Source organism: Somniosus microcephalus, chromosome 11, assembly GCF_052327205.1.
Source record: "Somniosus microcephalus isolate GS21.2 chromosome 11, FLI_Smic_1.0, whole genome shotgun sequence".
Taxonomy (NCBI): domain Eukaryota; kingdom Metazoa; phylum Chordata; class Chondrichthyes; order Squaliformes; family Somniosidae; genus Somniosus; species Somniosus microcephalus.
Window position 1 is genome coordinate 193,561,869 of NC_140997.1, and position 17,512 is coordinate 193,579,380.

The 17,512-nt window shown below is 48.2% G+C and overlaps 2 protein-coding genes across 4 annotated transcripts in view; one reads left to right on the forward strand and one right to left on the reverse strand.

The window, feature by feature from the left end:
* atp6ap1la (ATPase H+ transporting accessory protein 1 like a) overlaps positions 1-6,436 on the reverse strand; it is a 44,091-nt gene extending 37,655 nt beyond the window's left edge. Inside the window, exons 1-2 of one of the 3 annotated variants that reach the window (XM_086001597.1) lie at positions 6,138-6,436; positions 3,496-3,631 (exon numbers count right to left, since the gene is read on the reverse strand). In XM_086001597.1, coding sequence (XP_085857723.1) covers positions 3,496-3,631; positions 6,138-6,238 — 237 coding nt within the window. In that variant the 5' untranslated portion in view covers positions 6,239-6,436. Of the gene's footprint in view, positions 1-1,802; positions 1,921-3,495; positions 3,632-6,137 lie in introns of those variants that run through there. The other 2 variants (XM_086001596.1, XM_086001598.1) reach the window with 2 other exon arrangements.
* A 101-nt stretch (positions 6,437-6,537) lies between these two features.
* On the forward strand, positions 6,538-16,040 carry rps23 (ribosomal protein S23). Its single transcript, XM_086001601.1, has 4 exons — positions 6,538-6,649; positions 7,593-7,752; positions 8,430-8,550; positions 15,845-16,040. The coding sequence occupies exons 1-4, from the start codon at positions 6,646-6,648 to the stop codon at positions 15,989-15,991; spliced, it is 432 nt and encodes a 143-aa protein (XP_085857727.1). The 5' UTR covers positions 6,538-6,645; the 3' UTR covers positions 15,992-16,040.
* The last annotated feature ends 1,472 nt before the right edge of the window (positions 16,041-17,512 follow it).

Genomic DNA, 17,512 nt, shown 5'->3' on the forward strand with positions numbered 1-17,512 from the left:
GAGGTGGGAGGGAGGGGGGAGGGAGAGGGGGGAGGGGAGGGAGGTGGGGGAGGAGGGGGGAGTGGGAGGGAGGAGGGATGGGAGGAGGGGGAGAGGGAGGGGAGTGGAGGGAGGGAGGGGAGAGGAGGAGGGGGGAGAGGGAGGGGGAGGGAGGAGGGAGGGGGAGGGGAGAGGAGGAGGGGGAGAGGGAGGGAGAGGAGGGGAGAGGAGGAGGGGGGGAGAGGAGGGGGGGTGGGGGAGAGGAGGAGGGGGGAGAGGAGGAGGGGGGAGGGAGGCGAGGGAGGAGGGGAGAGGGGGAGGGGGAGGTGGGAGGGGAGAGGAGGAGGGGGTGAGGAGGAGGGGGGAGAGGAGGGGGGAGAGGAGGAGGGGGGAGAGGGAGGGGGGGAGGGGGCGGAGAGGGAGGGCCGAGGTGGAGGTGACGGCTGAGGGCCGGGGTGAGGAGGAGGGGGAGGAGGGAGGGGAGAGAGAGCGGGGGGAGGGAGGGGAGAGAGGGGGAAGGGGGGAGAGAGGGGGAAGGGGGGAGAGGAGGGGGAGAGGGAGAGGGGAAGGGGGGAGAGGAGGGGGAGAGGGAGGGGAGAGGAGGAGGGAAGGGAGAGGGGAGGGGAGAGAGGGGGAAGGGGAGAGGGGAGGGGGAGAGAAGGGGAGGAGGAGGAGGAGGGGGAGAGAGGGGGAAGGGGAGAGGGGAGGGAGAGAGGGGGAAGGGGAGAGGGGAGGGGGAGAGAAGGGGAGGAGGGGGAGAGAAGGAGGAGGGGAGGGGAGGAGGAGGGAGAGGGGAGGAGGGAGGGAGGGGGAGAGGGGAGGAGGGAGGGAGAGGGGAGGAGGGGGAGAGAAGGAGGGGGAGGGAAGGAGGGGGAGAGAAGGGGGGAGGGAGGAGAGGAGGGGGGGAGGGGGAGGGAAGGGGGGGAGGGAGGAGGGGGAGGGAAGGGGGGGAGGGAGGAGAGGAGAGGGAGGGGGAGCGAAGGGGGGGAGGAGGGGGAGGGGAGGGAGGGGGAGAGAAGGAGGGGAGGGAGGAGGGGGGAGGGGGAGGCAAGGGGAGGGAGGGGGAGAGAAGGGGGGAGGGAGGAGAGGAGGGGGAGAGAAGGGGGGGAGGGAGGGGGGGAGGGAGGAAGGAAGGGAGGGGGGGGAGGGAGGGAGAGAAGGGGAGGGAGGGGGGGAGGGGAGGGAGGGGGAGAGAAGGGGAGAGGGGGGAGGGAGGGGGAGGAGGGGGGGAAGGGGGAGGAGAAGGGGAAGGGGGAGAGAAGAGGGGGAGGGGGAAGGGGGAGAGAAGAGGGGGAGGAGGGGTCGCGGCCCCCCCCCCCCGAGGTGAAGACCGCCGATTGCGGCTGTGCGAGACGGCCGGGGGGCCGGTTGCCAGGGTGACGCTTGGCGGCCCCCCCGAGGGTCGCGCCCCCCCCCCCAGGTGAAGACCGCCGATTGCGGCTGTGCGAGACAGCCGGTTGCCAGGGTGACGGTTGAAGCTCAGCAAGCCCCGCCTCCCGGCCGAGCCAGAGAGAGACACCGCGTCTCAGCTCCTGCTGCGCGCGCACCCTAGCGGCGCTGGGCTGAGGCTCGGCCCTCCAGCCTTCGAGTGGGGCCGGGAGGTGCCTAGCTCGGGCGTGGGTGCGGAGGAGAGGCCGAGGCTTCGAGGCCTACCTGGAAAAACGGGGAAAGGTAGGATAATTAATGAGATTAGATAAGTTAATGACTTTCTAAATCATTTTTTTTTTAAAACAATATGTGTTTTAAAAGCAACGTTTTTTTTAAAGACGCAGAAAGCGGGAAAAAGAAAGGAAAAGTTTGGAATCAAGATGGCGGCGACTCACCTCGGTTCAGAACGATAAGGCCCGGCCACACACGCACCGATTGGCCCGGCGGCGGCACACGCCAGCAACCTGGCGTACGATTGGTCGAGCTCGAGGTCACTCTGTCGCTAATGAGCGGATAATGAGATGCTAATGAGCAGAATGTTAAGGTTTTTCGGATACCGCGGGCGCGATTTTAGCCCGGCCGAAACGTAAATACGCTTAAAACCGTCTCGGAAGCGTAAGCTTTCTTTGGCGGTAACGCGCGCGTAGGTACGCCCTGTAACTTTCGAGCGTATACCCGACAGATGCACACGCGATGACAGACAGAAGTACCGATTTATATATGTAGATAGATAGATAAATAGTGGCAATATTAACAAAATGGTATTCTACAGGACACATTACAGGAGAGTCAGTGCTAGTGGATAAGATTGGTAAAGCCATCAGTACAAACTGTAGCAGCAGTAAAGAAAGTAATCATGATCTCACATTACAACAGTGACTACACTTCAAAAGTACTTCATTGGCTGTAAAGCACTTTGGGATATTCTGAGGTCATGAAAGGCACTATTTATGGGGTCAGCCATGGCTCAGTTGGTAGCACCCTCGCCTCTGAGTCAGAAGGTTGTGGGTTCAAGTCCTGCTACAGAGACTGGAGTACAAAAATCTAGGCTGACACTCCAGTGCAGTACTGAGGGAGTACTGCACTGTCGGAGGTGCCGTCTTTCGGATGAGGCGTTAAACCGAGGCCCCGTCTGCCCTCTCAGGTGGATGTAAAAGATCCTGTGGCACTAGTTCAAAGAAGAGCAGAGGAGTTATCCCCGGTGTCCTAGTTAATCATCCTTCAGTCAATATCACTAACACAGATTATCTGGTCAATATCACATTGTGGGAGCTTGCTGTGTGAAAATTGGCTGCCACGTTTCCCACATTACAATAGTGACTACACTTCAAAAAGTACTTCACTGGCTGTAAAGTGCTTTGGGATGTCTGGTGGTCATGAAAGGCGCTATATAAATTCAAGTCTTTCTTTCTATATAAATGCAAGTCTTTCTTTTTGGGTTGTATAGCCAAAGGAATAGAATACAATCACAGGAAGTGATTACAAGTGTATACAGAACACTAGTCTTACCCCATCTGAAGTAAAATATACAAATCTAGTCACTATTAACACATCCAGTCTTTAGAGAGGGTGCAGCAAAGGGCAACTACATTGCTGGTTGAATTAAGAGGAAAGATTGTAAAAGCTGGGAATATTTACTCTGGAAAAGAAAAGGCTCAGGTGATCTTGTTGAAGTATTCAAGATCCTAAATGGTATAGAGAAGATAAATGTCAACACAGCCACAGACTGCAAGAGTACATAGCCTCAAACTTAGACACTGGAGTGCGGAGAGCCAGTTTAGGTTTAACTACTTTATCAGAGGGTGGTGAATGTATGGAATTTACTACCAAGGGAGGCAGTGGGGCTGATTGTATCAGAAAGTTCAAGAAAGAATTGGATAATTACCTAAAGAAAAATAAATAGATAAAGGAGTATTGTGGGATATAATCTTTCCCGGATTCTGGGACTGGCCAGATGGACCACGATGATCTTTTCCCATCCTGCACATTCCTATGAAAGTGTTACAGCATTGTCTGTTGGTTTTTTTTAAAACCAATTTTAAAATCCTTTAACTAAAAGTTCTACAGAAAGAATTTTGCCTCAATTACCTTGTCCTGCCAGAATAGTACCACTTTCTTCGGACCTCTGTTGAGCACAGGATTGAGATACCAGGACAGCTCCAGCACCTCTTTGTGTGATTCAATGTGCTCTCTATGTGGAATATTCACTGTTTTCCACAGTGCCCTGTATTAAATTGAATTAAGTCATGTATTTATATTAATTATGAAATAGAAAATTCATCATATATTTCCATTTTCCAATGTGCGGTGACCATTTAAAAATTATGTAGTTATATTGGGCTGGAATCTGCATTGGGTAATAATGGTGAACTAACAGCATTCGCCGATATTAACCCTCTGAAACTAACTGCAATTTCAGGATGTAGCGCATGCGCATCTAAACGTGGAAATCCTGAAGTTGCGGTCAGTCATTCACTGCTCTGACACTGGCTGCGCTCCCTGCCCCCACCCCCCCACAATAGATTGTGATAGTCAACCAGAAGATCTTTGTGACATCAGGTGGCAGGTACTGGAGTTGTGTTTAAAAAGTATTTACCACTTAGTAAAATATTCAGTGCTTATTATTACATTGCAGCATTTTATCTACATGCAGGATCGAATTAGGTATGGTAAGATAAATCCACGAAAAGCTTGCCAGTCATATGGTCAAATAAATCCGTTCACTATGTTTAATTTTTGTAGAATGGGATAACTCAGCAAATTGCTTCAAACTTCAGTCAGTGTTACTGGATTTCCACCACAGCAGAATGTCTCATCTCTTTTCAGGCTTAAACTGTCGCAGACTGGACTGGAAATTCCTACCTCGCCGTGGAGCAGGAATTATGCTCGTCGAAATCGGAGGACTAACCCCGGTTAGAAACTCCTAGCCCCGCAGTCTCAAATCCCAATTTACACCCTCCCCAACCCATGAATTTGGAGGCTAATTGTACTCGCATCCCTTGGAAGTTTACGGCGGATCAGAAAACTTGTTTAAATTTCTACAAATTTGCGAAAAGGTATAATGAACAACTGAGAAAACACTAACAATAGCACTGCGTTTATGATAGGACGTGGGACGTCAAGTATTAAACAGCAAAGAAGGTTATGGGTTAATTATTTTTGAATAATGATATCCTCAGGTATGACTGCTGAAAGTGCATAAACGTTACCAGGTATTTTTACCTCTTAACACAATGCACTACTCCGCAAGATATTTATCGAGATATTTACCAGCATGTTGTCAGCTGTTGATGGAGGTTAAATTTGAACAAGATGAAAGTTCATCGATTGAAAGGGTCAGGAAAAAATTGGTTCCGAGAGACCAGGGACGTGATCCAACAGCACAAAGTATGTCTCCTTTCTCCCCGAGCGGACCCAGGTAGCAAAAAAGCATCACCGTAGTTCAAAAACGTTTTGTCTTATTCCCATAATATTTAGAGTTTGAACATTTGAAGGGTCTGTCTTTTCATAAATTACATCCAACTGTGGTAATGTTGCATAATTCGATTGGAGCTAAAATTGTTAGCAATTTTCCTAAACCGAGATGTTATAAAAAGAGAACATAAGGTATAGAATGTATATAGAGGTGCATTATGTTTAGAGAATTGAAATGCCATTTTTTGGGTGGTTGTCAGAGATTATTCTTCCCTCTCCCGTATTGTATTGGGTGCCACATCAAGCACTGAAATCGCTACCTGAACCTTATTTGTGCTGGCAACAAATGGGAAAGTGGGAGAATGCAACTCAGAACAAGAAACTGTCCAACATTGTCGGGCCACTGACTGATTGGAGCTTCTCGGATTGTCTAATACAAGATTAAAGTAATCACATGTCCACATTGACCTGCATTATCGGCAAAGTCCCATCTGTGCAGCACAGCTAGGTATCCAGATTAAATTCACAGTTGGGAAATATAGCTGTATATCGTTTGATTTAAGATAGACTCGGGCAAATACTTCTCTCCTTAGTCTTATTCGTCTTTCACACACAAAACAATTAAAATGTACGTTCGAGTTAAAAACTGGTACAGGCAAGAAAAAATGTACAGATGTTAGAAATCTGAAATAAAAACAGAAAATGTTGGAGCCACACAGAGATTTCAGCATCTGAAAAGAGAAAAAGAGATTAGCGTTTCTAGTATAGACCAAGTCTCCGGGGGCATTTCAGGCATTTATTTAAAAACTGCTTCCCCTGGAACTGAGGAGATACAAAAAACAAGTTACTGACTTACAATGTATAGTATGCAATAAAACGAAGTTTACATACAACGGAATATAATAAATCATTTGAACTTCATGTTGTTTATGGAGTGCAGCAATGTAATTTGCTAATATCCACCTTTCGTAAAGACTTTATGTACAATAACAAATTGATAACCTTAACGATTAGTTTCGAAGGAAGTTTTCAGTATGAATCTATCCCTTTGCGAATCTTGTGTTGGACAATCCAGTCAACGAAAGGTCCCTGAATCGTCAAACTATTATTAGAATAAATTATATATTATTGTCAGTTCATTAAGAGATACATTCATTACGTTTTTCCTTTTACCTTTGTACATATTGAAGGCAAACCACGCTCACAACACATTCATAAAATAGATTGACATTATGTACAAACATTGTAATACAATATTTGGAATTCATTTTATTTGTACAAGTTACATAACTTGCGTGTTGAAAACATTTACTTACTTTGCCGATGACCACATTATAACAGGCACGGTCTGATCAACCGTGATCGAAAACCTAATGAGAAGTGAAATTGTTAAACACTGTATCTGAAAGGCTTCCATTGAGAAATATCAGCAGTAATTCTGCACAGAACCCCGGAGTCGCAATGTTCCAAAGCCGAACGTCGGCTGCAGCAGCGAGAGCGCGACCTCCCTGTGATTGACGGCAGCATCCACCAATCAGCGGCGGAGTTCCCGCCGAGCAGCCAGTGAGGCCGGGCGGAAGGCGGGATCGCTGGAATTATAGCTTTTAAACTGAGGAAAATGATTATTGTGCCAAGTGTAATATTTTAGTTGGAACGAAGCGGCGATTTTCTCTCAGGTTTTGGAAAGATTTGAGTAAAAATATTTTTTTTCCCCCGTGTTTGACTGCAGGCGGCGGAGGGCTGCTGGCAGGGTCCTGGCGGATGGTACTAGGCGCGGCGCAGGGCGAGTGCTGGTCTTTTTGCTGAGAGGCCGAGTCTGCGGCAATGGGTGAGTGTGGCGGGCGGCCCAGCCCGAGTACACCCAATCTCCCCTTGGAAACTCGCGCTCGGAGATACCGAGCCAGTGCACACAGTCAGTCCCCGCCACGGGCCACAGGAGAAGGGAGGGAGGAGGGTTCATTTTTATTAATGAGTCGAGCAGCCGCATGCGAACCGCCACGACGCGGGGCCCTGACTCGAGGGTTTAGGCCCGGGGCCTGGTCCAGGCGATCGCTGTTCCAAAAAAAAACTAAACTCTCCCCAGAACACCAAAATCCGAACACATTTCTCAATTTTAGAAAAAAATGATTTTTACAAAGCTGGGTGGGAGTATTTCTGGGCCTTGAAGACATCTGAGGAGGTCCTAGGGTTTTTTTTATAATGTGGATTTTTCTACATTAAGTTAATCGGTTTGGAGGTGGTGATTTTTGATGACTGACTTGTATGTTCAGCTTGTGGTTCGTAGTGGGACCTTCAATCGGGCGACAGACAATGAGGTTCTGAGTTCAACGCCATTGCCTTTAATGAGTTTTTGTAACTGAGCAAAAGTGATTGCATGTTGAGAAGACTGCATAATTTCTATGTGACAGTTCATTGGCACCAAGTTCCTTTTAAAGGAAATATTCAAATATATTGGTGCTTCAAATGCAATGCAACACTGGCACTCTTGAGTACATATTATAATTGCTAATCTTGGCACTTCCTACAACAAGCAATTTGGTGATGTATGCTTCTATTTGCAGGAAAGTAAACAATTTCTACTGCTAGGAACCTACTTAATTAAAATTATGGTGGATGATGTCTCTGATATCAGCATAGAAATCAACCATTGGGCTGAATTTCAGTCTTAGACTTAACTCACTTGCGCAATTTATATTTTGCCCTTCCCTATATTATACAGAAGCTATTGAATTAGTAATCACAAATAAAGACATCTTAACATTTGTTTTTAGGTAAGTGCCGTGGTCTTCGTACAGCCAGAAAATTACGTAACCTTCGCCGTGATCAGAAATGGCATGATAAGCAATACAAGAAGGCCCACTTGGGGACTGCACTGAAGGCCAACCCATTTGGTGGTGCCTCCCATGCCAAAGGAATAGTCTTGGAAAAAGTGTAAGTATTTTTAAACTGAGGATCTTTCTCACTGTTACTGACTGTTGTAAGTTATTTCCTTTCCCTGAAGCATCCCTGTATTTTCTTTCCTCACTTTTTTAAAAAGGGATTGTTAGAATGTGCATGAGAGTGGCCTGGGGTAACTGGCTGCATTGTTAAACCTCTTGCTAGGAAAGTTCCTAGCCACTGTTTGGTACATTCTTTTGATGGTAAGGCTGAAAACTGAAAATATGAGGAATTGTGACCTAGCACCATTACACTTAACTAGACGTAACTCTCCTGAACATTCACATCAAAATTTCAGAGCAATTGCACCATGTAGCCATAATAGAGATGCACATGTACACTTTAGCGGCAGAATGATACTGTATGTTACATGGTCTATATACATTAAAAAAATATCTGCTTTCAAAAAGCTCTAGTGCATTGATTTTAATGAATTGGATTTGGGTAGATTAAGTTTGTCTCGTTTACCCAGTTGTTTGTATAAACCACATCTACTTTTAAGTGAAACCCACTGGGAAATTAAACTTCTGCATTGCCCCATCTTGCACAACTTTTATAGTTCCTTTAACTGCAAAATGTCCCAAGGTACTTCACTAGTTTGGGAGGGGACAAATGCAGAGCGGGAGTTCAGGAATATGGGGAATTATTAATTATTTTATTTTTTAATACAGTGGTGTTGAGGCTAAGCAGCCCAATTCTGCCATCAGAAAATGTGTTCGAGTCCAGCTTATTAAGAATGGCAAGAAAATCACAGCTTTTGTTCCAAACGATGGTTGCTTGAATTTCATTGAGGTAAGCATTCACATTTTTAGCAGTAACCTATTGGTACAGTTCTGATTGTAACTAATGCTGCGACCGGAAATGAAGCCATTTTATTTTGCTACTTGCTTTCACTTGTATTAATTGTATAACTAAATGAACCTTTTTATATTCAGACTGCGATTTACTGGATTTCTAGTCCTCTATAACTGCTGAGTATGCAATGGCATATATTTTTAAAAATTATTTTAAATGGGTCTTCTAGTTTTTTCTCCTGACTGTAACTGATTAATTCTTCAAACTGACGAGGTTAAAGAACCACCAACATCTGAGTGTAGGGTAAATAATGGGATCTGCCATAAATTAGTTTGAAATTTCACCTTGCTTCCCTTTTGTGTATTATTTTAAGCAAGTTTTTAGATTTTCTCCTATAAATTATATTTATCATCCTATTTCCACATACTATTGTAAACCAAGATGTAGCCCTAGTAAAACCTGAAGTCAATGGGGATCAGGGAGAAACCTCTACAGTGGCCGAAGTTATACTCGGCATAAAGGAAGATGGTTGCTGGAGGCCAATCCTCTCAGCCCCAGGACATTACTGCAGTAGTTCTTCAGGACAGCGTCCTGGGCCCAACTATCTTCATTTGTTTCATCAATGACCTTCCCTCCAACATAAGGTCAGAAGTGGGGATGTTCGCTGATGATTGCACAGTGTTCAGTTCCATTTGCAACTCCTCAGATAATGAAGCAGTCGTGCCTACATTGCAACAAGACCTGGACAACATCCAGGCTTGGACTGATAAGTGGCAAGTAACATTTGCGCTACACAAGTGCCAAGCAGTGACCATCTCCAACAAGAGAGGGCCTAACCAACCCCCTTTGACATTCAATGACATTATCATCACTGTGTCCCACCGTCAAAATCCTGGCAGTCACCATTGGCCAGAAACGTGACTGGAATAGCCACATAGCTGTTGCTACTAGAGTAGGTCAGAGGCTGGGTATTCTGCGGCGAGTGACTCGCCTGACTCCCCAAAGCCCCTCCCACCACCTTCAAGGCACAAGTCTGATGGAATACTTTGCACTTGCCTGAAATGGGAGCAGCTGCAACAACACTCATGAAACTCAACACCAGCCAGGACAAAGCAGTCCACTTGATCAGCAGCTCATCCACCACCAGAGCACAGTGGCTGCAGTGTCTACAGGATGCACTGCAACAAGTCACCAAGGCTTTTGCGGCCGCAGCTCCCAAACCTTCAGTGTCACTGGGTGCAAATCCTGGAACATCCTACCTAACAGCATTGTGGGACTATCTTCACCACGTGGACTGCTTTGGTTCGAGCTGGCCCACCACCACCACCTAAGGGCAACTAAAATTGGGCAATGGCTGCCAGCCTTGCCAGTGACGCTTTATCCCACAGAATGATTTAAAAGGGATTGATTGCTTTCTTCTGATGGTCATTCAAGAGGAAGCACTTCTCCCTCGGGCCCGCCCCCATATCCACATAAGTGAACAGGTTCACAAGATAAATGGCAGGAAAGATAGTGTGTAGAGGAATTATGAAAGTTGTTTAATAAATTTTGTTTCTAGTAGTAACATTTTAATTTGTAATTTGTGTGGATGATGGTGCTGAAGAAAATACTGTCTAAATACCCGATCACTACACTGTCTGGAAATGAGTAGGGGGGGTGGGGTAAACGAGGGATGTCAGATACGCCACTAAACATAATGGCGTGGAAAGCAGATCAGTAAAGACTCGGTTTCTAAAAGTTATTTTGTGCCCACTTCTTCAGTATCCATTGGCATTGCTGTTGTGAGCAAAGAATTAATTTACATTTATAGTAACACCTTGGCCTAGAAATTCAGTTGTTAGCGCCAGCCGCTGGCGCCTTAAGAGGGCGAGAAGTGGGGCGCGAAGCAGCTAGCGCCCGGGCGCGGCGCAATCTGCGCCTCTCGCGAACTTGAGTCAAGAATTAGCGGCGGCGCAAAACCGCAGGGCCCGCTCAGCTGCGCGCGCAGATCCTGCTGTCATTTCATGGTGCAACGCCCTTGGTGCGCCCCGAACCGGAACTTCAGTGGCGCCCCCCTTTGCGCCTGGCGCTCCCAGCGACTGGTTGAGTGGAACGGTTCCCAGTCGCTGGGGGGCCGCTATTTAAAGGGGACTCTTCCTGCATTCTTTGTGGCAGCCATTTTGTTCCATTCCTTCTGTGTGTGAGAGAGAGACAAAGGGAGCGAGCTTTCTGCTTTGACTCATTGCTCACGCAGGTACTTCTGGCTTCAGGCCAGAGCTTTGCAGTTGGATTTATTTCTCAGTGCCATAGCCTTGAGTGGCCACATATAATGGGGGCTGCAATGGGTGGAAACGTTGGGTTTCTACATTGCATTGAAAGGGCTCAGAGACGCCGAGAGAGAGTGCCAATCATGGCCAGACAGAGAAGGGCCAACAGGTGTCGGCACAGGAGGCCTTAACCTCCTAGGGTATACCACCAGCACTTCTCCTACCTCAACATGTCTGAGGAGCAGTGCATTCGGAGGCTTCGATTCAGAAGGGAGGTGGTCACTGAGATCTGCCACCTGCTTCAGAGAGATCTGCAGCCTCAGCTGAGGAGCAGGACGTCTCTTGTCGGTGGCGGTGAAGGTGACAGTGGCTCTCAACTTCTATGCCACCGGCTCCTTCCAATCCGCTACTGGGGACATTGCCAATATCTCCCAGTTCGCCTTGCATTGCTGCATCCGCCAGGTCACGAATGCCCTCTTCAGAAGGAGACGTCAGTACATTTCCTTCCCCGTGACCCTGGACAAGCAGCAAAAGCGTGCAATGGGATTTGCAAGAATAGAAAGCTTCCCCATGGTCTAGGGCGCCATTGACTGCACGCATGTGGCTTTGCGGGTGCCTCTAGAGAATGCCGAGGATTACCGCAACTGGAAGGGCTACCATTCGCTGAACTTGCAGTTGGTTTGTGACCACAGGCAGCTCATACTAGCTGTGAATGCCCGCTTTCCAGGCAGCAGCCACGACGCCTTCATCCTGCGCCAGACTTCTGTGGCAGACATTTTCGAAGCCCCGGCTCACCCAGGAGGCTGGCTTCTCGGGGACAAGGGCTATCCTTTGTGCACCTGGCTGATGACCCCACTCCGTGCGCCCACCACCCCTGCTGAAGAACGATACAATGACAGCCATCAAGCGACCAGGAACATCATTGAGCACACAATCGGCGTGCTGAAGCAACGGTTCCGCTGTCTGGACCATTCTGGGGGAGCCCTACAGTACTCGCCTGAGCGAGTCTCCCATTTCGTTGTAGTGTGCTGCATGCTGCACAATCTGGCTATCCTCAGGACTCAGCCACTGCCAGCAGACATTGGAGGACCACCAGAGGATGAGGAGGAGCACCAAGACGGGAGGGAGGCACAAAGTGCAAGGGCCCGTCCATCAGCAGCTTATTGCAAGTCGGTTCTAGGCCCCCTCTCAGGGAATGGCTTGTGCCATTGAAAGAACATGAATGGAGCCGCCCCGCAAACCCTGAGGCGGTCAAGGCAACAAATAGGTCAAAGTGCAAACATGGACAATCTGAATAAAGACAATTTTTTATTTAACAAACTCTCTGCCCTTCCCGCATGACAAACAAATACAGAGAAACCCCCCCCCCCCCCCCCCCCCAAAAAAAAACCAGTCAGACACATAACTGGCTCTCACAACCTGGAGAAAATGAACAAGCACGGTGGCATAGTGGTTAGCACTGTTGCCTCACAGCGCCAGGGACCCGGGTTCAAATCTGGCCTCGGGCGACTGTCTGTGTGGAGTTTGCACATTCTCCCTGTGTCTGCGTGGGTTTCCTCCGGGTGCTCCGGTTTCCTCCCACAGTCCAAAGATGTGCAGGTTAGGTTGATTTGGCTATGATAAATTGACCCTTAGTGTTAGGGGATTAAATACGTGGGGTTACGGGGATAGGGTGGGATATGTGTCGGTGCAGGCTCGATGGGCCGAAATGGCCTCTATCTGCACTGTAGATTCTGTGATTCTGTGAAAACAGTGAAACAACAGTGAAACAAAAATGACCATGATCCTCGGCCTTCATAAAAAACAAACACAACATTCTCGGCCTTCATAAAAAAACTCAACATTTTGCCACACCTCCTTTTTGGCCTGCGAGAGTGGCCCCTTCCCGCCCTGCAGCTCCTCCTCAATGGGACCCCAGTGGCTGCAGCAAGGCTGGGGGAAGGCTGCTGAGGGTCAGATAGTGAATCGGCAGATGCCCTTGGGGGACGGTCTGGGCCTGGAGGGCCCGGCTGCTGACTGCTCCAACTTTGCTTGGGAGGCAGCAGTCTGTCCTACGGGTGGTGGCAGCTGCAGTGGAGGAGTGACAGTGTTGGCAGCAGGAATGCTGCCAGCCTGACAGAGCACAGGCACTCCCTGGTCGGCCGAGACACTGGCACTCGCACGGGCCAGCACTGAAGCATGCGCAGCAATCTGCTGAAGCACAGGCTGCTGCGGCGCGGCGAGGGCCCCGGCGATTCCTGGCCGATCCAGCAAGGGTGGCAGCAGTTAGTGCCCGTGTGGCCCTGATCTGTGTCTGCATCAGACCAGCCAGTGAATGCATGGCACGACTAAGCACTTGGCTGGAAGCCGCATGTGATGCAGCGACCTCCTGCAGACTCCTGGCCGGTACTGCCCCGAATTCCTGCAGACTCCTGGCCTGTGCTGCCCCGAATTCCTGCACACTCCTTGCCAGTGACTCTATGCAGTCAGGCATCCTTGCCACTGCAGCCATGAGCTCAATGTGCCTGCGCTCAGCCTGGGCACCCATTTCACCAAGGAGCCGCACCTCCTCTGCGCTCACTGTAGCAGGACTGGAGGCCGAACTCTCCCTCCGGGGAGAAGGCCGCCGAGCTTCCCTACCCCTCCCGCGTTGCTGCAGCCCGCTGGGCCCCGGAGCTTCACCGTCATCAGACCCTTCCTCCCTGCTCCCCTCCAGGGAAGACGTGTCCCCATCATGGCCATGGGCTGCCTCGGCTGAGGGTGGCAGTGATGGTCCGGCTTCGTCGTCTTCCTCCTCCTCGCCTTCCGATTCACACTCAGTGCCAGCTTGAGGGCCCGCCTCCTCACCTGGCGATTCAGCATCTGAAAGCAGGGAGGCACAAGAGTTGCTTTAGAGTGAGGACAGGGCGGCAGCGAGGGAGGCATGAGTGCTGCAATGCACTGCATTGGTTCGAGAGTGGCAAAGGATGCTGCTGTGAGGCACAAGTGGAAAGAGAGAGGTCAAAAAGGTGATGACCTTACCATTGCTGTCCAGAACGGGGTCGGCATCTCCAGTGGCGACGGGGCCAATCAGCCGGCCTCCCATAATCCGCTCCACTTGCTGCTCCAGGTCGCTGAGGTCTTTAAGTTCAGGACGGCCTCCCCCGGTCCGTAGCTGCTGCCTGCGATTGTGGGCCAGCTTGCCCTGCAAGAGAGAGGACGGGCTCTGAGTACAGTGTCAAGCCCTGATCTTGCCTGCACTGCCTCCCATGGTGGAATAGCCCTGACAGTGTGTAAAGTGAATGTGCAATTTTTTTCTGCACTGCGTGGGTGTCCTGGGGACCATGCTGTTGGAGGTCACTCTGTTCGCCACCTCCCTCCAAGCTTTCCTGTACTCGCTGGGCAGCGGCCTCCTGCCACTGTCAGGGAAGAGGATAGATCGCCGGCACTCCACTGCGCCAACCAGAACCCTCAGAGCACCCTCACTAAAGCGCTGCGTTCGCTCCCTGGCCTTCTCCATGGTCGTGGGCGTTGAGTTGTTGAAGCAGGTCTGTCTAAGCCTAGATTCGGGGCTGCAGTGTGCAGGGCGTGGCAGCAAAACAAATTGACCTTCCCCCTTTAAGAGCTGACCGGCGCCAGCGTGTCTGCCTGCAATCTATAACTCGCCGCACCTGCGCTGTGCCCGCCCTCGCTGGTAGCGCCTCGGCTCGCCGGCTTAGCGCCTTATGATAGTCGTGCACCGCCTGCTTTAGCGCAGCAGCAACCTCTTGGGGTGATGCAACTCAATTTTGGCGAAGGTGGCGCTAAGTTTAGCGAACGCTCGGCTGTAGCACCCCAAACGTGGCGATATTGAATTTCTAGGCCCTTATGTCCTCGGGGCATTCCAAAGCACTTAACCATGTAACAGTGGATGCACTTTATAAGTAAAGTGCAGCAGCCAATTTACACACAGCAAATGAATTAATTAATCTGTTTTCATTGGTATTGGTTGAGGGAAGAATGTGGAACTTGGACCCACTGCCTTCTGACTCAAATGAAAATTCAACAAGTTGGCAAGTGTCCTGTTACTATTCCACCCATCCTTGCTATCAATTTCAGCCTTGTTTACATTTCAAATTGAATGGAGATAACTAATACTGTAGGTTAGTGTACTACAAGGTTGCCCTCTAGCCCTGAACATTTGAGTACTCCTGAGGTGTGGACATTTTTTAACTCTGGCATATTTACGCAAAGCTTCAGCTTGGTGGCAAATTAGATTTGTGTCCTCCAAATCATACTGATTAATAGTCTTTATTTAGATTGTCCAGTTGTGTCTGTCTGTATACACTCTTCTATTCCCTCTTCCCTTTCCTGTTTCTGCTTCCACCCACTCTCCCAAAAAGATCAGTGGCAAAAATTCCTGATTAGTGCAGTGGAGTAATGGTTACAAATTCAAATTATTTCATTGAAGTGTGATGTCTTGTAACAACCCAATTCTCTTCCACCCCCATCCAAGTTATTTTCCCCTCGTCCTGCTGCTGAGCTTGATCAGTCAGTTACTGACGGTATTTAGATTGGACTCCCAATCTGAGTGCTTTTCATGTAATCTCCATTTTGGAGATTTTCTTTATTATTCTACTCCACCGTTAGGAGATTGGGACTAATAGTACTGTATATACAGCTCATATTCCACATATGTGCTTCGCTTACAGAGTACTTTAAAGAAACTGTTTTGAGTCACCTTTGTAGATGATGTGACGATCCTAGGTCTATATTAATTGCTCCCTCTTCGATTATATACCTCCTATTGATTTAAGTCTTATTCATAGCATATGTCACACTTGAAATATGTCCATAATACAAAAAAACTGTTCTCTTGATTAACACTCACTTCACTGAGCACAATTTAAAATTCTTCCCCAATCCTTTTTTTTAGTAGCCACGTTGTTTCCTTTGATTCACCATTAGCAGTGCCGTAGCTGATGCACTAGCATAGCATTAATGTCAAGAAATGTAACATTTGGTAATCCTTCCTCTCCCTCACTAACTGTTTCCTAGTTTGTAAATGCTTTGAACTATTTCACTGATGGTCCAACTTTCTCTTTTAGGAAAACGATGAAGTTCTGGTTGCTGGTTTTGGTCGTAAGGGCCATGCTGTTGGTGATATTCCTGGTGTCCGCTTCAAGGTGGTCAAAGTAGCCAACGTATCTCTGTTGGCCCTGTACAAAGGCAAGAAGGAGAGACCAAGATCTTAAATGTTTCAGTGTATTATCAAAGATTGAAAATAAAACATTTTAAAATAAATGTGTGTTTGTCAGAATATAATTTCCCAAAGTTATCGAATCCTTTCTGTTTGCAACAAGTCCATTATTAAGACTCAATGGGAGGAATCTTGAGAATTCATGTTCCAGGTTTTATTATTTGAGGGTATTATTTTTATTTCTCTGGGCAAACATACATACGTTCTCTGAACTGGTTAGAGGTAGATGTAGAGAATGGTCCAGTAATCATTGTTCCCTGTGGTGGACTCATCTGACCTGCACTGCAGCTTGGCATTGAACTGGTAATCCCTTGCCTCTCTGGTACTGCTTGATGCTGCCATTTTCAGTTATAGTGATAAAATGAAAATATATAACCTGGGCATAAACTCTCAGATTTGCTGAACTGGTGACAAACCCAAAAAAGTCTGGGAGGCAAACTTAATATGCAAGCAAGAAGAGATAAAGAGAAATCTACAAACAGATTTTATTCTATCTTGGTTCTCAAGAGGTGGTTGTTTCTAGCAACAATGCATTTTTATTACAAATTCCTAGTTTCCGAGAAGGTGGTGGTGGGTCGCTTTGAACAGCTGCGGTCCTTGTGCTTGGTAGTGAATTCCAGGGTTTTGACTCTGCTGACGAAGGAACTGAGGTACATGTTCAAGTACAGGTGATGAGTGACTTGGAGGGGAACTTAGAGGTAATGGTGTTCTCGTGGTATTTCTGCTCTTGTCCTTGGTGGTAGAGGTTGTGGGGGAGCTGCTGAGAATAAGCTCCGTGTTGGTGATGGAGGGGGTGAATATTTAGTTCAGTGAAAGGGTGCTAATCAAGAAATGCGAGCAATTGTATTTTGCTCCTTTTGTCTTCAGAGCGTCATTGAGACAAGTTACTTCCCTTTTCAACTCCTCACTTCCTGAAGGAATTGACTCCTTGCAAGGGTACAGTTCCACTGGTGTCTTATGGCCATTCTTCATATGAACCTAGGTAGAGTGCTGCCAAGCTGTTTTTGGGGGAGGCAGGGTTTGCAGCCAAGTCGCATCTTGTCCAGACGTACACCCTTCAAATAGCTATACACAGCAAGAATCCTGGTCATTTTCCTCTTCCTAGCCCAGGAGCACTGAGAACAACTAGCATCCCTGGCTGAGATCAGCTAACAGCACAGGCCAGGAATCGAAATGTGGACTTCCAAGTTAACCAACTGAGCTATCGGGCAGTGATTCGGAGCAAATTTACATTTTTCCAGCTTGTGCAAACAGAAAACTTACGTTTATATAGCACCTTTATTAACATTCTCGTGAAATTCTAAAGTACTTTAGCTCTGATCTGTACCTGCTGGTTCACATTCTGCTCTGGGATCATCTTCCCATGTTGCTGAATAATCTGCCGTTGCTTCTATCTGCTTGCTTCTTGTGGCCACAGACTCCACTTATCCTTCAGAACTCTTGTTGCCCTTAGATGGAGTAACTCCTTGACTCTCGGGCTCCAGAGGCTTCATTGCTTTTGGTCCTGGGGTTTCGC